The sequence below is a fragment of the Xyrauchen texanus genome, chromosome 18 (assembly GCF_025860055.1).
Source record: "Xyrauchen texanus isolate HMW12.3.18 chromosome 18, RBS_HiC_50CHRs, whole genome shotgun sequence".
Taxonomy (NCBI): domain Eukaryota; kingdom Metazoa; phylum Chordata; class Actinopteri; order Cypriniformes; family Catostomidae; genus Xyrauchen; species Xyrauchen texanus.
Window position 1 is genome coordinate 8,197,433 of NC_068293.1, and position 23,219 is coordinate 8,220,651.

General features: G+C 38.4%; 1 protein-coding gene across 1 annotated transcript in view; it reads right to left on the reverse strand.

Annotated features, from left to right (window-relative positions):
• Positions 1-2,913: 2,913 nt before the first annotated feature.
• Positions 2,914-23,219, reverse strand: part of LOC127659277 (prostaglandin F2 receptor negative regulator-like) — a 43,965-nt gene continuing 23,659 nt past the window's right edge. Inside the window, exons 5-9 of the mRNA XM_052149024.1 lie at positions 21,412-21,834; positions 20,358-20,762; positions 19,544-19,651; positions 6,775-7,086; positions 2,914-5,516 (exon numbers count right to left, since the gene is read on the reverse strand). Of these exons, the coding sequence (XP_052004984.1) occupies positions 5,338-5,516; positions 6,775-7,086; positions 19,544-19,651; positions 20,358-20,762; positions 21,412-21,834 (1,427 nt within the window). The 3' untranslated portion in view covers positions 2,914-5,337. The remainder of the gene's footprint in view (positions 5,517-6,774; positions 7,087-19,543; positions 19,652-20,357; positions 20,763-21,411; positions 21,835-23,219) is intronic.

A 23,219-nucleotide genomic window follows, 5' to 3' on the forward strand; every position in this document is an offset into this window, starting at 1 on the left:
AATTAGTATATATTAAACATGCTCGTGTATTATTTGCCAATACCGTTATAGGCCACTTGATGGCAGTGAGGAACAACAACACTGAATTAAGTACTGCTGTGACGTGGATTAATAAAGTTTGATTCTAATAATTACATGCCCACGGCAGACATGCAGTGTGCAATTGACTTTGAGCTAATGTAGGGGTCCCTTTTGATTTATATGAGTTTATTTTGGAATGATGGCTGATACAATTATTTTTACAAGTGCTCCATCGTCATTGTTTATCACCATAAGTCCATAAGGAAGACATACAAAATACTAAGACAACATTCATATTAATTTTTCAATTAAATGTTTAATTAAAATTGTTATGATTATAGTGTAATTTGTAATTAAACACTTTCTATTAAATAATAAAAGACCATTCAAGTATTTTCACTAGTAAACTCCACTATGTATGCTTATGGAAGATGTTCAGATATGTGGGCCATGGATTAACAAAATAAAATGTCCAAGTAAATAAAATGCCTTCATGGATTGTGCAGTATGCACTAAAGTCACAGAAAACTCCCAAATACCCACAGTCTGAGACTGGGTATAGATCAACTTTTATGAAGCAATAATAATAAAAAAGCTTTATTGAACCAAAGCACTACATCAAAGTGGTGGAGAGCAGAACTGAAGCAATTATTAATCACATTGTGCCCTAATCAGACATAACATGGGTCATTCCACAGATTGATACATTTACTGTATATTTCTGAGGTGCCGTGCTGGGAAACCCCACCCACTGTGAGATCTTGTTCAAAATCCCACTCCTCGTAACTGCACATTCTGATTGGGTGTGATGATCACATCACGCAACAGTTTCACGTTTGAGTCGACGGAATTGCTTGTTTCTGGAAACCTTTCGCATTTCACCGAATACTGTCTCAAAATCATCACAAATGACTGTACTGTCTGATTGGAACATTAACAAATATAATTTTCTGGCACACCTGAAACCCATCAGCACAATGCGTCAAAGAATGCTCAGACTTGCACATCCGGAAAATGACACAACCTCTTTATAAGCACATATACTGTAGCCAGAGGTGTATAGTAATGATGTACAAATACTTTGTTACTGTACTTAAGTACAGTTTTAAAAATGTTCTAGTTTATTGAGTATAAATGTTTCTTTGGAATTTCACTTCACTACATTTTGGAGATAAAATTGATACTGGGGCAGCTGTGGCTTAGTTGGTAGAGCGGGTCGGCCACTAATCACATGACTCCACATGCCGAAGTGTCCTTGGGCAAGACACTGAACCCCAAGTTGCTCCCAATGGCAGGCTAGCACCTTACATAGCAGCTCTGCTGCCATTGGTGTATGAATGTGTGTATGAATGGGTGAATGAGACGCAGTGTAAACCGCTTTGAATACCGTTAAGGCTTAAAAAGGCGCTATATATGTGCTTACCATTTACCATACTTTTTCTATAGACCCTTTCGTTACTTTTGCGACTGAACACAGCAAAAAAAAAAAAAAATAGCAGCTGTGTAAAAATGCATGCAGATTGGCGATAGTGATGTGTGATTCGTTAAAATAACTCTTTTGAACTGAACAAAAAGATTAAAACAGAATCATTCGTTTTGCAAATCATGAATCTGAATCTAAATTTCAAGCGAAGCGCGCGCCAGATTATGTGTTCCGTCGTCTGTCTCCTCTGGAAGACTAGAAACTGCTCATGTGAGTTTTTTTTTTACTAATTAATTTGATAAGTTTAGGCTTAAAGATTATGAAACCTGTTACATAATAGAGTTATGTGCGATCAGTCTCCCGCCTTTCCAGGAGACCTGTTCATATAAAAGTCAATCACATTGCTTTACATTAAAATATTAAACAAGATATGATGTGTATGAATAATTACCAGCACTCATGAACATGTCCAACAATATTTATTTTGATATTTGATCATGAATATGTCCAACAATATTTATTTTTGTATTTTATGAAGATGTGAATGGTCTTTGCTGAAGCAAAACTAGTTTTCTGGTGGTTGCTAAAGTGTTATATTTGCTTTGTAGCATATTTATGCTACGGTATGTCTGGTATGCTATGCAGTTGTCAAGGTGATCTCTGCTGTGTGTTTGGCGCATTGCTACAGTATGTTGTTGCCAGGTTGTTACTATGCTGTGTAAAGTTGTTTTAACTGTTTCAGCACACTGCTATGCAGTTGCCGGGGTGTTCTGGGTGGTTGCTTATTGGTTAAAAGAAAAGAGCCCACCCCCAGCCCACCCCCACAAGTCTCTGTTCTGGTCACTAATATGACGCAGCTCCCCCCTTCAATGTTCCCATTTTTATGGGCTGTGGTGTTCATTTACACAAATCCCATAAATATGATCATTCGGATTTGTCTTGAATGCGCCATTGATGTGAATTTTCTCACCCTCATTCGATCCAAGATGTGTACGACTTTCATATTGCTTCTGCACAACACACAAAAAAAATAGATTTCGGAAGAATATCGTTGTTATGTAGGTCAATTCAATGTAAGTGAATGGTGGCCAGAACTTTGAAGCTCAAAAAAGCACATAAATGCAGCATAAGAGTAATCCAGAAGACTCCAGTGGTTTCAACCAATGTCTTCTCAATGGATCAAATAGTTTTTTGGATGAGAATAGACTCAAATAAAACTCCTTTTTCGACTATAAATTTTGACATTAAATTTAGCAGTCTTCTTGGCGATCAGGATTTCAAGCTCGATTACACTGCCTATAGCGCAATCTAGGGCTCTGCGTATGCATCAAACACTAGAAAGTGAAATCAAGCTTGAAATCATGATCATGCTTAGAGATTGCAATGGCAAGATATACAGTGAAAATGAGTTAGTTTGGTTTGTTTTCACCCAAAGCCAACTGAAACACATCAGAGGACATGGATTTAACCACTGTAGTAGTATGGATAACTTTATGCTCCCTTAATGTGCTTTTTGTTGCTTGAAATATCTGCCCACCACTCACTTGCATTGAATTAACATGTAGAGCTGAAATATTCTTCTAAAAATATTTGTGTTCTGCAGATGAAAGAAAGTCAAACACATTTGGTATAGCATGAGGGTGAGTAAATGAGCAATACAATCAAATAAGTTGCCATGGGTTTAATGAAATGTTCTGTAATTTATGCAGTATACTTGTACTTTTGATACTTAAGTAAATTCAATATCAGTTGCTTTATTACTTTTACTTAAGTAAAAGTTAATGTTGCTCACAAGAAAATGTCCTAAGTCAGAATTCCATGAAGTTAACTTTACTTTTACTCAAGTATGACAAATGGATACTTTATACAACACTGACTGTAGGTCAATGCAGAAGGGCAAACCCCCCAAGGCAGGACTCGGCTGCTTATTTGCATACTGAGTCGTTAAACAAGTTAAAAATGTTTTAAACCATGTCGGATAAAGCCTGGCTGGCGTTCCACAATGACTGAGAACTTTCATAAGCATTCCTAAAGTGGGAAAGGAAATTCCCATGTTGAAAATCAATATTTAGTGGTAGAGCAAAGTAAAAGTTTCCTATTTACAGATGTGCAGAGTGCGGATTTCAACAATCGGGCTTATTGAATATTCTCAAATCTAAAGTGAAAGTAATGGCAAAGAGGAAATGGCAGTTCTCAAATACTACAAAAAAATGAATTGTGGAAATGACAATGACAAAACATTAAGCATATACATTTGACAGCCATGGTCAGTATTAATTGTAATTGCATGGAAAAAAGCTGTTTGTAGATTTTTCAAAGATTCTCCTTAAGTGTTTCATGGGGCGGGGGGACAACATAGCCTACAGGTTCGGAAAATGATGAGGATGAGTAAATTACAGAATTTATTTTGGATGAACCATTCATTTAAAAGAAAAGGGATGATGAAGGCTGTTGTACAGATGAACAGCTAAAGTACATGAAGAAAAGTAAAATTGGAATGGAGAGCAATGAGAGGGAAGGAAAGATTCAGAAATACAACAGACTGCAATACCATGCATATAAAATAAATCTTCATTAATAATTTAGAGTATACAGATGCACTTCCCAGGGGTTTTGCAGAAATGTGGGACAAACATAGGCCTCAAGTCAACTCAAGCATTTTAAAAAGTTTTATTAAAGAATTATTTTACGTTGGTTTTCATGTTTTGTTTTTATTTTGAGAGCTGGAATCTATCACTGACCAAAAAAAAAAAAAAAAAAAAATCAGATGAAAAAAAGCACATACAAATTCACAGAACTTAAAAACAGATTTTTTTTTTTTTAAAAAACAACAACTTACATTTATCATAAAGCAACAATGCGGAAAATTCCCTTCTAATGACTTCTCTATAAATGTGGGTCTGGATGGCACTCTCACTCTGAGATACTACAGTGAAACCACTTCATTGTGTGCAGTAGTGTGCATTTCAACAGCTTCACCTCTCTGAAAATACTTGGCTCACCACATGGTGGATTAAAGCGAGCATGTGCACAAAAGGATCTACTACAACCACGTCATTGCGGGTCAGCCATGTAAGTGAGGGTGCAATGAGTGCATTTTGCTATAAAAAAAAAACTAAAACAATGTCTTGGTAACTGATATTCATGTTTCTCATTGTTTGTGGGGAGGAAAGAACAGGTTAGGAAAGAGTTAATGACAACAATGTGGATCTCTGTTATGTGGGCCAGTAAAATGCCTCTAACCAGTCAAGCATTTTTTTTAAAGCCAAGCCACAGATTGACAGGCTTCTGGTCTGTCTGAGAGTGCTGTGCATTAATTGGTCACTTCTGGATCCCACAAGGTTGCAGTGTCAGTCTTGGAGCGCTCATCCATCAGCCAACTTATCTCTCCACCTTTGCCCTTAGACCGGGAAGGTCAACCCTTTCAGGGGCCCCAACTGTTGGGGACATAACTCTGACAGGCAGGAAGGGGCGGGCCACAGCGTATATCCAAAGGCAACATGAAAAATCAAGCCTCTGGAGATGACAGCGGTTTAAAAGGTCAGTCTACAATTTGATACAGAGTTTCAGCCAGAATCGTAGGGCAGAGCGACTCTGTGATTCTTGGCTCTTTTATTGCAGTCTTTCCCATGATTCCCATGAAAAACGAATAATTATCAATTGTGCAACATTGCTGTAAGTGTAACATTGCTGCTTGGGCCACAGTGCACAATTCCTGAGAATAATAAATGTATTACTCTCTTGTGTGAACACAGTGATGATCGAACAGGTTGTCAAACTCTTTTTAAGCAATGTGCATATCCATGTCAGGACACCCTGTCCAGTGGTGTAATACAAGGTGGTTGTAGCGTTTTAGTGCAAGGACGGGCCACAGCCGTGGGAAGGTGGCTGGTTTAATCCATATCCAGATCCATTAGCTTCGGAAGCTTTTGGTTGCGGGGGCGGGGCGTGTGCATGGGGTTCCTGGAGAAACAGCAGTGGGCAACAGCGAGACCTAACAGCACTGAGAGAAACCCAGCGATCACAGCAGCAACTACACCATATCCCAAAGGCATCTTCAGCGATTCCCACACTGCAGAAAACACAAACAAAATAAAGAAAACTGCTACTGAGAAAATATCAAAATCACAAACATTCATAAGTTTACCATATATAGGAAAAATGTATATTAAAAACTCAAGAGGACGAATTCACTTAAGTTGCGGCACTTTTTGCGTTACATTTCAGTGCAAAATCCTGCATCTTATTCTAGTTAAAGCTGGCACAATCAGTGCTAAAAAGTGCTGCAATTTAAATCACTCTATTACCGCCAAATGAAAGAAGCTTGGAAACTGCATATTATTTTAAAGGGATGTTTTTGTTCATTTTCTATTGATCATCTCAGCAGTAATTCATCAAATAATGATCAAATGATAATCTGGCATATATCCAGATGCACAGTACAGTTAAGCACACTTTAGGTGTTACAGAGATGATTAGGGTGTCTGGATCACAGTAGAGGAATGATGCTGTACAGTTCTGGTAGAGTGTATCAGATAATGGTGGTTTGCAGCATCTTCTGCTATATACAGTAGTGTTTAGAATTGGCACGCAAGATCAGAATTGCACGTGCAATTTGTGTTCAGTACAGATTTTGTCAGCATGTTTGCACCTTTGCCTGATCCTCATAATTCCTTTAGTGAATTGAATGCTATCCCTGCGCAGACAGCTTGCACAAATAAACATTGCTGTTATTGCAATTAGTCTTTAGTTTTCATATTCAAGATTTTTGTCAAGTATAAATGCATTTTACATGTATGCCTCTTTTATAATGGACACAACATGACTTGGAATGGGAATGAACGGGGTTGGGGGGGGCATGACATCTGTTGCAGGACTCCCTGTTCTCCTATTCTAAACTTTTCTATTTGCAAAAGTAATGTTTGGGATTCTAACATTTATATTTCCTATTGACACACTAAAGGATATAAAAAAACCATCTTAAGACCTTTGCACAGTGTGTATGTCTATATAATTTATGTTTTAACTGTTATTTCTTTTTTTATTGAAAACTTCTAAATTATAAGCCTAACTGTATTTTTGTCCTTTTTGGAGCTTTACACTCATGGTCATTATAAACTGTTGTTATATGAATAAGAGCTGTGTGAACATACTTAATGTCTCTTGTGTTTCATAGAAAAAACTACAGAAAACAGGTTTAGATCTATTTGAATATGAGTTGAATTTGAGTACATTTTACATGAACTACTTTCAGGAACTGGAATCATTTATGGAATCATTAAATTCCTTATAATTCCCATCACTAACCACAGTAAGAAGAAGATTCTTACATTCTATATTGACAGAGAGAAACACAGGAGCAGAGGTGAGATCTTGTCCCTTGGTCCATGCTCCGGTAGCAGGGGACAGGAGCCAAGGTGTGGCAGTACAGTAGTATTCTCCCACATCCCCGTGTTGGGTCTTGTGCACACTGAGGACAAACGTCTGCCAGTTGGTGCGCTCAAGACTGCACTGAGTGCTGTCATTTGAGCCAGTCTTTTTCACCACACCCCAGCGGTCCATACTGATGAGAGGTGTGATGCCTCCATTATCTACAGCCCGCTGTGGACGCTGGAACCAGCGTATGTCAAATGCCACGTCACCTGTGGAAAAGGCAGAATGCAACAAAAACAACAAATTCAAGTCATTTTACTTCATTTCCTAATGCTCTTTGTCTTATTGTGCATGATTTGTCAGTGCATAATGTTTCAAGTACAGGGATCCCAACCCTTTTTGATCAATTAATTATATTATTTTTTCATAACTTTCCCAGTTGTATGCAATGACTGAATACATAGTTTTCATATGTATCATAGAGACCATATCCACATATCCACAAGGGTATTCAAGGAGTGTATGGACAGGAAACAAAGGTAAAAGGAGTGTCTTTTCATTTGGTTCAATACAATTACATCTCTACTGAGGAGCAGAAACACTCCCTAATGATCCAGATTGAGCAGGAACAGGCAGACAGTTTGAACTGACAAAGTCTACAGCAACTCAGATAATCACTCTGAACAAGCTGTGGTGAGAAGAATATAATCTCAGAATGCTATTTTAAGATGAGGGTTGGTGCTGTTTTGGAGGCACGAAGGGGACCTACACAATATTAGGCAGGTGGTTTTAATGTTGTGGCTGATCAGTGTATATATACAGTTGAAGTCAGAAGTTTTACCTTTGCCAAATACATTTCTACTCAGTTTTTTCACAATTCCTGACATATAATCATAGAAATCATTCCCTGTCTTAGGTCAGTTAAGATCACTATTTTAAGAATGTAAAATTTCAGAATAATAGTAGAGAGAATTATTTATTTCAGCTTTTATTTCACAAATTTTTATCATCACATTCCAGTGGGTCAGAAGTTTACATACACTTTGCTAGTATTTGGTAGCATTGCCTTTAAATTGTTTAACTTGGGTCAAACATTTTGGGTAGCCTTCAACAAGCTTCTCACAATAAGATGTTGGAACTTTGGCCCATTCCTCCATACAGAACTGGAGTTAGGTTTGTAGGCCTCCTTGCTCGCACATGCTTTTTCAGTTCTGCCCACAAATTTTCCATGGGATTGAGGTCAGGGCTTTGTGATGGCCACTCCAATACCTTGACTTAGTTGTCCTTAATGTCCCATGTGCACTTGCAAACTGTAGTCTGGCTTTTTTATGGCAGTTTTGGAGCAGTGGCTTCTTCCTTGCTGAGCAGCCTTTCAGGTTATGTCGATATAGGACGTGTTTTACTGTGGATATAGATACTTGCCTAACCGTTTCCTCCGGCATCTTCACAAGGTCCTTTGCTGTTATTCTGGATTGATTTGCACTTTTCCCACCAAACTACATCCATCTCTAGGAGACAGAATGCACCTCCTTCTGGAGCAGTATTGATGGCTGTATACTTGTGTACTATTGTTTGTACAGATGAACGTGGTACCTTCAGGTGTTTGGAAATTGCTCCCAAGGATGAACTAGACTTGTGGTCCACAATGTTTTTTCTGAGGTCTTGGCTGATTTCTTTTGAATTTCCCATGACGCCAAGCAAAGAGGCACTGAGTTTGAAGGTACACCTCCAATTCAGTACACCTCCTATCAGAAATGTATTGGCCAATTGTCTAAAGGTTTGACATCATTTTCTGGAATTTCCAAGCTGCTTAAAGGCAGAGTTAACTTAGTGTATGTAAACTTCTGACCCACTGGAATTGTGATATAGTCAATTAAAGTGAAACAATCTGTTTGAAGTGTATGTAAACAGCTGACTTCAACTGTGTGTGTGTGTGTGTGTGTGTATGTATGTATAGAAGAATATTAGGAGGTGTGAATCTTCACTGGCCTGACGATTCAAAGGGTAATGATTTGATTATAAAACGATTCTCTATGCATCACGTCATTCAATACCTTTCTTTTTTCAGTTTCTTCAAAATAATTTTTTTACCCTATTTTTCCCATTCAGCTTTTTATTTAACAGCTGTTTTAAAAATCAGAATGAGTCTTTACATAAGCTGGCCTTTTACATTCAGTATGAGCTGTGAACAAAACATGGAACATCCACAAGATTAAATAAATGGTTCTATTGTTTAAAAGAGTATCTCAGTTTCTTTCTTTAGCACCTTAAAAAAAAAAATCTATTTTTTTTTAATTAAATATTGTATATTTATACAATTATAATAATATACTCTATTAAATGTTGGTTCATCAAAACACACATAATTCTATTACAATTAGTACTATTCAGTACTATTATTGAATAAATACTATTAGTGGCGCGCACCGATTTAAACTGAACTCAGAATAGATTCAGATTCTTTTGAGAATCAGAGTACGAGTATGAATCACGATGCATCACTGAAACAATTTTTTCCAACAGCTCTAACACACACACACACACACACACACACACACACACACACACACACACACACACACACACACACACACACACACACACACACACACACACACACACACACACAGAGACAGAGAGAGTAAACCCCTCACATTTTTGTAAATATTTGATTATATATTTTCATGTGACAACACGGAAGAAATGACTCTTTGCTGCAATGTAAAGTAGTGAGTGTACAGCTTGTATAACAGTGTACATTTTCTGTCCCCTCAAAATAACTCAAAACGCAGCCATTAATGTCTAAACCGCTGGCAACAAAAGTGAGTACACCCCAAAGTGAAAATGTCCAAAGTGTCAATATTTTGTGTGGCTGCCATTATTTTCCAGCACTGCTTTAACCCTCTTGGGCATGGAGATCACAGAGCTTCACAAGTTGCCACTGGAGTCCTCTTCCACTCCTCCATGACGACATCACGGAGCTGATGGATGTTAGAAACCTTGTGCTCCTCCACCTTCCATTTGAGGATGCCCCACAGATGCTCAATAGGGTTTAGGTCTGGAAACATGCTTGGCCAGTCCATCACCTTCACCCTCAGCTTCTTTAGAAAGGCAGTGGTCATCTTGGATGTGTGTTTGGGGTCGTTATCATGCTGGAATACTGCCCTGCGGCCCAGTCTCCGAAGGGAGAGGATCAAGCTCTGCTACAGTATGTCACAGTACATGTTGGCATTCATGGTTCCCTCAATAAATTGTAGCTCCTCAGTGCCGGCAGCACTCATGCAGCCCCAGACCATGACACTCCTAGCAACATGCTTGACTGTAGACAAGACACACTTGTCTTTGTACTCCTCACCTGGTTGCCGCCACACACGCTTGACACCATCTGAACCAAATAAGTTTATCTTGGTCTCATCAGACCACAGGACATGGTTCCAGTAATCTATGTCCTTAGTCTGCTTGTCTTCAGCAAACTGTTTGCAGGCTTTCTTGTGCATAATCTTTAGAAGAGGCTTCCATCTGGGATGACAGCCATGCAGACCAATTTGATGCAGTGTGCAGCGTATGGTCTGAGCACTGACAGGCTGACCCCCCACCCCTTCATACGTCTATTTCTCCAAAGACAACCTCTGAATATAACGCTGAGCACGTGCACTCAACTTCTTTGGTCGACCATGGCGAGGCCTGTTCTGAGTAGAACCTGTCCTGTTAAACCGCTGTATGGTCTTGGCCACCGTGCTGCAGCTCAGTGTCAGGGTCTTGGCAATCTTCTTATAGCCTAGGCCATCTTTATGTAGAGCAACAATTCTTTTTTTTCAGATCCTCAGAGTTCTTTGCAATGAGGTGCCATGATGAACTTCCAGTGACCAGTATGAGGGAGTGAGAGAGTGATGACAACAAATTTAACACCCCTGCTTCCCATTCACACCTGAGGCATTGTAACACTAATGAGTCACATGACACCAGGGAGGGAAAATGGCTAATTGGGCCCAATTTGGATATTTTCACTTGAGGGTGTACTCATTTTTGCCAGCGGTTTAGACATTAATGGCTGTGTGTTAAGTTATTTTGAGGGGACAGCAAATTTACACTGTTATACAAGCTGTACACTCACTACTTTACATTGTAGCAAAGTGTCATTTCTTCAGTGTTGTCAAATGAAAAGATATAAACAAATATTTACAAAAATGTGAGGTGTACTCACTTTTGTGAGGTACTGTATACACACACACACACACACACACAGGGCTGCAGCTGTACGGCCATACACACTGTGCGCACCATGGGCACTCCGACTGACCTGAGAAATATTTACTCAGAATATTTCACCAATCGTGAAATGTGTCCCGTATTTAAAAGAAGTAGCAATGCCCAATTTGTGAATTAATAATTCTTTTGAGTCTACTCTATTCAGTGAATTGTCCAAACAGGCTTGCAAAACGGTCTGAATCGATTCATGATTCAGTACAATTCATTCAGAGCGCTCTCTCACTGAATCATTTGGAGCGGTTTCTCACACAGTAAAACAGTATCGGGATATTTACGAATACAGAGAACACACAGCGCTTGATACTGTGGAAATGTCCCAACAATCAACTGAAACAAAAGGTTGTCTTTTTGAGAGGTAACTTTGAGAAACTTCAGCTAGTGCTCCTTCATGTGAACAAGGGGCTGTTCAAACTATACGTGTTTTTGCGTCCGCTCGGGCTGTTTTTCAATGGTTTTCCATTGAAACATTGGCTAGATGGATGTCTTTTGACAACTGCATCACGTTTCACTGTGTTTTTAGCATCTCTCACAGGAGTGCTGCATTTTAAGACGCTGTCAAGTTAAAAAATTAATTATAAACTGATAAAAACGCATCTCGAGACACCTGCGTTCGGCTCTATTCGTTGTGGTGCATTTTTCTTTTTTAGTGTGAAAATGCATCTGGCTGAACGGTTACTGGAAGATATGCTTTAGCCAATAGTTTCATGAATGCTAAGAAAATATATCAAATGCTTATCCCAAAGTCACCAGAATTTGTTGTACACACAAAAATCTCCAGGGGAGCATGTCCCCAGACCCCACCTAGATATAAGGTTTATTAGGCAGATTTCTGTGCATAGCCTCAGATTAAATCCTGCAGGCACCCCTGTATACACACACACACACACACACACACACACACACACACACACACACACACACACACACACACACGTTAGTTCTGGTTCTCAAATCTGATTGGAGAGACAATCCATGAGAACTGACGTTACACACCATCAGCACATGGACGCTTCACTGTTTGCATCACTACACTGGTGTTTGTAGTGTTCTAAACTAAAGTGTAAGAGAGCAGCACAGATGTGTTAAAAGCAGCTAGATGTACCTCTTTTAATTTTTCCCTGTAACATTAAAGATTTTAGCCAGCAGGTGGTGACAAAAGACCACTGCTCGGACAGCTATATTTACACAGAAAAAAATAGGATTCATTTGACCAGAATTGACCCTTCACTAAGCCTCACCTTTAAAGCACTTCTGACCAATCCTGTCATAGCAACTGTTGCCCTGCTGCCATTTCTCTGACACACGTTTGCTATTTTTCAATGACAGTCTATGAAAGTATCGGTGTTTGAGTACTTTTAAGCAGGATTTTATAGCAAAAAGAAAAAAAATGCAAACATGTTGTTGCCGGGTCATTTGTAATAGTGACATGAGTTACCCAGAGAAGATACACGCATTGTTTTTCCTTCTTAAAAAAAGACAAACAAACAACTAAACAAAAAAAATATCTTTAAATAAATCAGGAGAAGAGCATGTTATGGATTAAACTGTGTCAGCCCTCATTGTCAAATGAATATATAACATCTGCAACAACACCTACATCTGCTCAAAGTTAAATGAAAGTTAATAACTGAACGTTAATTCATGTATTGTTTCAAGCCATAGTAAAAGCAATAGTGAATAAACAGTTTACAACATCAAAATGAGTGTTATGAGACGTTATATACATCTCTGTTCACTTAAAGGTTATTAGATGTGTAATCGTTATTAAATGAAGTTTCTCTTTTCAAGTGACCGTAATCATTTGCCTTGATTTTGATTCACAGTCTCCACAGTTTTTAATCAAATTACTGTGCAATTTAACCATTTATTTTACATAAAACTTCAGATAAATATGCATTACTATGTCACTCTTCATTCCAGCCCTCGTTAAAATATTATCCATTCCATTTATGAGAATATTGTGCAAAAAAACAGTGTTGTTCAGGGACAATTCTTTCCAATGGGGAGTTATGCAGAGCTTGACAGAACGAGAAACCGTACCCAAGCGGGGCGGAGCTTAGCGAAGGGTCAAGTCCCATTACCTTCAGCAAGCTGACTAACACTACACTACAGTTTGGGACAGACGCAGGTAATCGCACATGCTGAATCGCTCTTTATCTCGCTGTTGCACGCATGTGTGCGCTCACACGTTTCTCCAATAACTTGTTAGAAACAGCCCAAGCCATCATTACTAGTTCTAAAGTGACGTTTTCAAATTGGTAATGGAGGCTTGTGCACATCTTTTGAACTAGCAATGGCAGGTCCTGATCCGTGGTGTAAGAAAGTAGTTGTAGTTCCATGCACAAATACTTTTTTTGTAACAGTCCCTCATTTTTTTATTTACTTGTTCTTTGAACTGCAATATCACACTCACAAGCATGCTGTATGGGCCTACAACAGCACACCTTGTCATCATTAACAATGTTTATCCATATTTATATCCTCACTTCAACACATATTTTGATAAGATAATCATGTATTATAAATTGAAGTGAGATCATGCAAAGAAAAATGTGACTTTATTCCACAATACAATAATTCATTTCCTTGCACATTTATAATAATACCTCTCCATGTAAATTTTGCATTAGGTGTTAAATACTACCTTAATAGTATTTTTGTGTAATGCAGGGTTCGCACGAGAGGTATGATCTGAACTAAGGTGGTGGAAAAGACTGATTTATAGAATGTGAAAAACATTTCTTAGTCTCTCCTTTCTATGATGGGCACAGAAACCGAGGTTACAAGAGTCCAAAATGAATGAAAAATCCCAGATTCAACCAAAATCCCAATAATTATCAGAAAAAATTAAGATCTGGTGCATTATGTGGGAATTTTAACTATAAACAAGTCTGAAACACACCAGTGCTCTTACATACATGGAATATATACATTTTGTCACCAACTTCATATCTTGTGAATAATAATTAATCTTATTCCTCATTATACCTCATCTGGTGAAATATATCCCTACAAAGCCCTTCATCAATAGAATAAAGAGATAATAAAAAGCTTAATTTGGTTAATACTTAAATATAGAGCATTGTAACCGAGCCAAGTCACTGTCATTTCATAGTTTTCTATGAATTATTGTAGGATGGCCACCCAGCTTCAAAAGCTTTCTGGGAAAAAAAAACTAAAAAAAAAACTATTTAATTCAATGCAAAGCAGAGCAGTTTGCGTCACAGCCTCCAGCCTCCAGCCTTTGTAATGGTTTATGCAGGACTTGGTAAATTAGATGCTGTTAAACTGCAGAGGTATTTGGCAGGAGTTTTCTATGAACCTGAGATCATTCAGAGCCTTGGGGAGTCACACTGTCCTTATTCTCAACCACTATGAATAACAACTAGGCCAAAATTAGCCTCGAAACAATTATGTTCTTTCTGTTGTGATCTAGCACAGAACAAAATGAGAAATGCTCTCAGAACTCGTGGACTAACTTTGACTTTCAGCCTTGAATTCTGACAGCACTCATGGGTGCTTTCATCTCCCAGCCTCCTGTTATCTTTCAGCTGAAGCACTCGTACTTGGCTACATTACTTGTGTACATTAGTCAGTTTGGGGAAGAATTAGCAAAGTGAAGTCATTTAGATTCATGAATTTAATTAAAAATACAACTTTTTAATGAGAGAAACAGTTCTATGAAACAGTTCACACTGCTCTTTTACACACAACATTCATTGTGAGCCCAGCTGTCAAGATCCAAAAGCAGAGTTCCCACCTTTTTTTGATCAATGAATTTCTATGACTTTACCTTGACCTTTCCAGGCATTGGTGATTAATGGATACAAGTTTTTAAAAAACATTTTGATTCAGAAATATTTTCAAATTAATTATTGAGAAATTTTGATTTACAACTAATTCATTGAACAGAAGTGTTTCAAAAGGACAATTCACTGACAAATCGGACATCACTATGGATTGTAAGAAAGATTTATATGAGAGCAATTTCTATCATGAAATATTCAACAGCAGTGAAAAACTATAATATATATACTTATTATTCACAATAGAATGTTCCATGACTTATGAGATTTGGTCAATTTCCATGACTTTTACAGGCCTGGACACACAAATTTCCATGATCATGGGAACCTCGCAAAAAAGACAAAAGAGCAACATAAAAAGATGTGTGCGATATATTCAGCCGCGTAATAATGATAATAATTGTGTGATGAACAGACCAAAATTGATGTTGTTATTCACATAAAATTGTTGTGCAGCGGCTCTCAAATCCAGTTGCCAACTGTTATGAAACATGCATGAAGCAATGGTGGTTTGGGGTCAATTACATCACACCTGGGGCAACAAATTTCTGCGCCTGAATGCAAACACAGACAATATTTCAGAGCTTCAGCAGATAGACAGTTTAATGCAATTGTCTATATTAAAAAATATAGACAATTACATTGGTGGTGGCATAGTGGGCTAAAGCACATAACTGTTAATCAGCACATAACTGTTAATCAGAAGGTTGCTGGTTCGATCCCCACAGCCACCACCATTGTGTCCTTGAGCAAGACACTCCAGGTTGCTCCAAGGGTATTGTCTCTGTAATAAGTGCACTGTAAGTCGCTTTGGATAAAAGCGTCTGCCAAATGCATAAATGTAAATATGTTTCTCACACAAAGCTATCGTATGGCTTCAGAACACTAGGTATATAGCATACAAGGATTACTTTTATGCCTTATTGGAGCTTTGGAAAAGAGGTGCGTAAAGATGCTTTAAAATAGCTCATTTGGTGTTCCACAGAAAAAAACAACAGCATACAGGTTTTTGAAACAACATAAAAGTGAGTAAATACCGACAGAATATATCATTTTGAGTAAGTATTTTAATACACAAATCCTCAGAGACATACAGTAAACTGCTATACTAGTCTCGTTGAGGGTGACACTTTCATCACAATAGAAATAGAAACCTCTTTTCCTTCAGGGTGATAAACTGATAAAGCAGCACAAACATCTCCCATTTCTCTACAACTTGACAAGAGAAGTGTGTTCATTGTGCTGACATGCATTTATGACTACAGCGTGTGTGTGTGCCCACCTGTGGCTACAAACTGACGATGAAGGAACATTCTAGCTCTTGTGCCGAGTATTACCCAACATTCAACCACAATAGTGCAAAATTTATGACTGATACAATCAAAAGCAAACAGACAATGAAGCCAGTATCTGTATGTTCCTCAACTCACAGGATCAATAAACAAGATAATGGACATCCGAGTAAATAAAGCATTCACCTACCTGTCTGACTAATCCACAGCAAGAGAATCACATTTATGCTATCTAGGGTTGCAAAGGTATGAGGTTTCACGGTACGATAAGAGTCTCAGAAAATATCACGGTTTAATGGTATTACACAATTACTATTATCAGTTATAATGACCCTTAATAGAATGACAACAGAAGGTTTTTTTGGGGTATTTGTAAAAATGTCTCCCTTTTGAAAATCAATAAAATAGAATAAGTAATAAAGCTAACAGAATTTTAATAATAAACATTACAAAATAATAGCATGTAACTCTAACATGTTATATAACTAAAGCATGCTAGTATGTTAAATTAACTACTAAATGAAAAATAACATCAAACTTTTACTTTTAAAGTAATGTTCTATGATTATTAACAGTTAACATATACTGTAGGTGTGTGACAGCTCAGCCAGACTGCTCCTGTCTCAGTGCTCCTTTACTCAGACTTCCTCCATAACGCTTTAAACTAGAAAAGTCTCACTAGAATTTAAATTGGCCACATCAGTTTTGAGGTCTGCGCTCTGCAATATCGAGGGAAGCCCGGTTGTTGCACGCACGTGCCAGAGAGAAGAGCAGATCATGATCGTGAGCTCGTTACACTCGTGCGAAAGTGCAGTTGAGAAGCCTTTAGCTGATTGCGAGATTATCATTAAATCTGCCTCGGCAGTCCTATATAGGTTATCACTTGTGTGGCCACCGAAATATCTTCAATGTCACTGATCTTTCCCTGCTGTCCGTGACCCAGTCCGAATAGACCTGCAACCCACTTTTGGGTCGTGACCCACCAGTTGAGAAACACTGCTTTAACTCACACACACTCACTTCAGACCCCCTCGCCTCTCTCTGACATTTTCTCCACTGCATGTGTGTGTGGGGCAAGTTGAAGAGTCTGACAGGCAGTCGAGGAGGAAAGGAGATACGCACTTGTGAGATTCTCCGTCCGGTTGCATTTTTTCCTCAATACCGTAGATAAGCAAATGCACATGGTATGATAACTGTCAATTTTCATACCGTGAAACTGGTTAAGTGCTGCAACCCTAATGCTATCTATAAAACAATTCAACAAATCTACAACTTAAATAAATCCCTGTTAAGAAACATTTCAACCTCCATGATATTTAAATGCAGAATAAGATTCAGATTTAGACAAATATCCACAGGCTGATTTTTAAAGACATTGTTTACCTAAAAACAAAAAAATCTTTAATGATTTACTCGGTCTCCTATTGTTCTAATCCTGTATTCTGTTTTTCCTCATGGAACACAAAAGGTGAATTTCCACTGAGCTGTTTTTCATTTAACAGTTTGTAGTGGACATACCGATGAAGCTCCAAAAAGGACAAAACAAACAAACAAAAAAATAAAACACCATCCTCCACGCGAGTTGTGCGCTATAATCTACCTTTTCTGAAGCCATTGCTCCTCATTGCATAGTGTGAGGAACAGACTGAAATTTAAGATAACTTTCCCCTCTGCCGAAGCTATGAAATCTATGTCAATACGCCATGCAGGTTCAATATGTGGAATTGAGACCTCCGGCAGAGGGTATATATATATTTATATTTTTTGGCAAATAATGACTTCAATTTGGATCGGTTCCTCACATATGGCTATAATATGGACTTTTAACATAGCACATTAGTCATATAGACTACTTGTAGACTAACTGGTGTTATTCTGTCCTTTTGGAGCTTGGCAGCCATGGTCACTATGAACTATTGTATAGACAACAGCTAACTGAACACTAACTGAAAAATTGCCTATTCGTGCTCCATGGGAAAAATAACAGCATACACTTTTAAATATAAAATAAGGTTTTAGTTTTATACTTAAAAACTAATCGATTTGAATTAGCACATTGCTAACAAAAACAAGAGGGAACAATGATTAGGTATTTAGTCTCTGTCTCAGACAGCATGCCCTTAAAATGACACAGACCATTAATGACCTACCGGATGCATATTACACAAAAATGGCATGAACACACATAGATATAAAGTATACTCCTACCTAACATAACTGCATAGAGTTTATGAGTAACAATTAAGCAATAGCCTCAGAACTAAAAAGTAAAGGATGCTGACACTGAAAGGAAGGATGTGACTCAGGGGGTAAAGTTGAGGTAATAATTTCCACCTGGAGGTATTGCCTTACAATATTGTCTGTAAAAACCAAAAAGCAAACAAAAAAGGAAGAACAAAAGCAAGTGGCATCTAAAGAAAGGTGTGTGTGTGTGTGTGGGGGGCTTTTGTGCTGAAGAATAAGCTGAAAATAGGTGTTTTAATCAGAAAGATATGGATATTAAGATCACAGTAACAAAACATGATAAAACACGTCATTCAGTTCTTATGAAGTGGGAGTGGATTAAGGCAATGAGTGAAAGAGCATAGAGACTAAATATGATTCATGAAAAAGATATGTTTGGGGAACAAACATTCTTCAAACAAATAAAAGACTCTCAGTTCTGTTACTTTTGAGATGATGTTCTTTTTATACATCAAAGTCTATGTAACCTTACGAGTAATTAGTGAAATTAAGAGTGAATTTCCAGTAGTGTTGACTGTAAACGGATTACAAAGTAATTAATTATGGTACATCATTAAAAGTGGGGTAACATTACATTTTGAAATTCTTATCAGGTTATGGTTACTGACTTTGAATTAAGGTAATCACTTTTAAGTACATTGCTTGTGTTACACATATTCTAAATATTTATGAAGAATACATTTAAAACAAGAATTAAGGTCTCACTGTATTGTCTTTTTTTGTTTCTGTGACAGCTAAAAGGTCTTATCCATATAGACATTATTTTGAAATTGTATAGAAGTAATTAGTATCGGATTGCTTTTTGTGAGTAACTTATCAAACACTGATCAAGAAAAAAGTTATCAACTCAAAAGAAAGAAATAAGATTCTGTCAATATGTTATTTTAATAGTATGTTATTAAAAGAATTTATATATCACTGTGGTAATTTGTGGTTATTTTATTTTAGGCGAAATAAAAATGTTTTACAGCATAAAAACTATTCCAGTAATGAGAATATCCTGAGAAACCCTGTATGACCAAAATAATGGGAATTACAAAGAAAGGCCTTATTGGTTCTAAATAAGCTTAATTTTCTTCATCATTTTGGAGTTACACAGGTTAAACAGTACTTGCCAGTGTTCGGAGTGGTGGCCAGCGTGGACATGATGCACTTCATTTTGACTGTCTCTCCAGGTAAGACCTTGTTGGCATCTGAATGAATGGATATGTTGAATACTGGACCTGCAGAGTGGAAGGACACACATTTAGTTTTAAAGTCTCGGCACACTTACTGTACTCCTAATCCTACCTCCATGCCAAAATAACTGCCAGTATGGCCACTTGTACAGAAGTGGCTGACCAGAATTTATCATCATTGTCTTTTCATTCCTGTTTTCTCTGGAGTTTCTTAAATCCACTCAAGAAAGTCTCTTTGACCCCGTTTCAACCTGGTATTAAGATGTGTTTTGGTGATCGGCTCACATGTGGTCAGTGCTAAATACATATGTAAACGGGATCTAAAATGTTTCGTGATCAGATCACAAAAACCGCATACGAATGTGGTCAAAAACACATGTGACCGCATCACATTTGAGATGTAAATGCTAATCCGTCCAGTATGCATCCCGGCAGCAGCGAAGCACCACCCCTTGCCTGTCAACCAACCGCTGCGCTAACACAAGAGCTTAAACTTTGCTGGATACGAGCGGTTTAAAAGGAAACAATTTTCAATATGGTGCATGTGTTGCAAGATTAAGAGGAAGTGAGAATGGCAGCAGGAATCTGCCTTGGGGACAGACTATAGAGGTCTAGTCATCCAGAAGCAAAGAAAGAGGGAATTACTGAATTAGGGTGTGAGAGGGTAAAATTAACAGAATTCTCCCATATCACCCATTTGAGTAATAAAGCTTATTGCATTATGAGCCCAGTCTAGTTAGCATGATAATACCTGTGTCTGCAAAAGCAATCTCGATCTTGTTGGATTCCGCACTGATGGCTTTGATCCAGTCTTGGCTCTTGTCACGAGTCCAGGCTGTTACATAGCAATAATAGAACCCACGATCCGAGACAAGCGCCCCATACAAACGGAAGCGGTACTCAAGCTGCCCGGTCTTCTCCAGAACCACACTGTCAATCCGGCTCGGCTCGCTCCACTCCTCTAGCTGCAGGACTGAGTCTGGGCTGAGTGATAAAACTTTGCGTGACTTTCCTCCCAATGTCTCCTCAAAGAGGATGAGAACAGAGTAACCAGGACTCTGCAGGCTCTGACCAGTCACCTGACAGCTCATCTCAAATGTGGATCCACCGGTGGAAGCTTCTCTCACGCGATGGGCTACTACATGCAAAACCGGCACTGCAAAGACAAGATAAAGACATTGCATAATCTTTGGAAGATACAGTCTGAGAAGAATAAAATAACTTTTCTTTTTTTGAGCTGTTGGTGCAGCTAGAGGGTTTAAGAGAGCGACCTCACAATTGCCACCAGGAATGTTCAGAATCTTCCTAAAAAGTGTGCCAAATTTTTACAACTTTTTACCAAATTGTTCTATGGGCTGCCAGACTCCCAGCCAGAAATGGTGAAAAAATAAGAATACTACTATTAACAAATACAATCATTCAGAGTAAAGCCTCAAGTGAATCAAGGGTGTAGAAGAGAGTGTTCAGTCTAAAACAGAGAGGCCATTGTGAACCAAATTTGTCTTTAGAGAAAAAACCCCAACACAATCACAATTTAAACCATTTACTCTAATCCCTTATTCAGAGACATTGAGGACATTCATCTGCTTTGATGTGTGCGTTTTAATGCAGTGCTCCAAGTAAACTTTCAGTCATGGGGAGCACTTAGCCAGTTATGTAGAATATGAATGTCAGAATATTATAATGATCATAAATCTTAAAAAAAAAAAAAAAAAGTAAATGGAAAAGTTATGACATGGCTAGAGGCCCCAAACATACATTCGGAAAAACGCTTCATAAAAGAAGACCCCAAATATAGTGCTTACTATTTGGTGACCACTGAACAGTCACAGGAGTTGACTGGACATCCTTTGCTTTTTCCCATCCTCCTTGCCGGGTAGGAGTCCATGCAGTCACGTTGCAAAAATAAGAGCCCATGTCTGTGTCTCGAGTCTGAAGCACTCGCAGATTGAAGATGTTGGGTTCTCTTCTGGTCAATACTATTTCTCCTCTCTCCAGCCTCCGCTGGTACTCACTGCCAGTAATCAGAGCTCCATGTTCATTCAGGGAGGCTATCGTACTCTTCTTCTCAGACACATCTCCAGGTGTGTTAATGGAGAAAGACCAGGACACGCCCAGATGGCCAGCTTGAAGGTGGAGGAGGTCAGTCACCTGACAGCGTAGCTCAGTAGGGTCACTGGTGAATTGAGGGGTCAGAGGGGCTTCTAGGGTCACCTTAAACTGCGGCTCTGTGGGAAAAGATGGTGGGAAATCAGTCACATTTTTAAGGAAGTCAGCAAAGCCATGTCCCTACATCTACAGCTAATGTTTGCACAATTTTTTTTAAGATAAAAAAAAGAAGAAAAAAAGCCAGAGCTAGAGGTCATCTGATACACGATTTTGCCAATACCAGTAACTAAGGTGGTGGAAAATGCAATAGCCGATTAACAGGATGTTAGTTTTTAAAATCGATGTAAAAAATATTTGTTTGTCTTTCCTTACTATGACAGGCAGAGACACAGAGGCTACAAGACTCCAAAATGAATAAAATCCTCGATGCAGTTTATTGTTCAATCAAAATCCCAATATTAACCAGAATATATTTGTTTTTAGATTTGACGCATAATGCAGGACTTTAAGCTATAAAATAGTGCCTGATATTGTCGGCCGATATTAGCCTTTCCGATATATGTTTACCGATATGCGCAAATATGAAAACTTTTTCAGAACATATAATGCAGAAAACAATGCTTTAGAATTGGTGTCATTACGTAGTTTGTCCAGCAGAGTGTGCTCTGACTCCATTGTTTACGGAGCCGACTCTGAACTGACCAGACAGAGCTGAGTTAAGCTGTGTTCACACTGCCAGCGACACGCAGCGACAAAACAACCTCATCTCATTAATTTTCAATGATAGCTGGTGACTTCCAGCAACACGAGTGACGGTGACCATTGGTGACCGGATGTGGGCGTGTCCAGTGATGCGACAAATTTGAGAAATGTTTAACTTTATGCAAATGAAGAGCGACTTTCGGGAGCGACAGCCAATATGAGAGAAGGGGGTAGAGCTCACGTGATTCTAATATTTTAATAATAATATTTATTGTAAAGACACAGTGCTGTTTAGACTCTCCATACACACCACAAGCAACCTTACCGCCAGCCACTGGTGATATGCAGTGACAAAGTAGCTGGCAGTGTGAATGCAGCTTTAAGCGGTGCGGTGTGGTGTTTAGCAGTGCAGAGTTAAGCTGTGTGTCTTCTCTGTAAGTTCCTTACTAGTTTGTGAAATACAAACTGGAAAGTTAATAAACAATGACCCCATCATTTTCCCTTTTCAATATAACAAATTTAACGTTAACCCTGTCCCTGACATTCATGTCACTCATATCTGTTTGCTAGCTATAGTTTGTCAGTGTAGTCAGTAATGTAGCAGACTGAAAGGTAAACATCAGAGCATCTTTTTACAGCTCAGCAGACAGTGCGGTGGTGGATTGTGTCTGCTGAGTGTTGATTTCAAGCTATGTTGTTACCTAGTAGGTGAGATGCAATGCTGTTCCATCTTTTACTCTCCATGACAACGAGCTTATATCTAACTAGCTAACCATGTAGCTGCTTTCATACATTGTCAGCT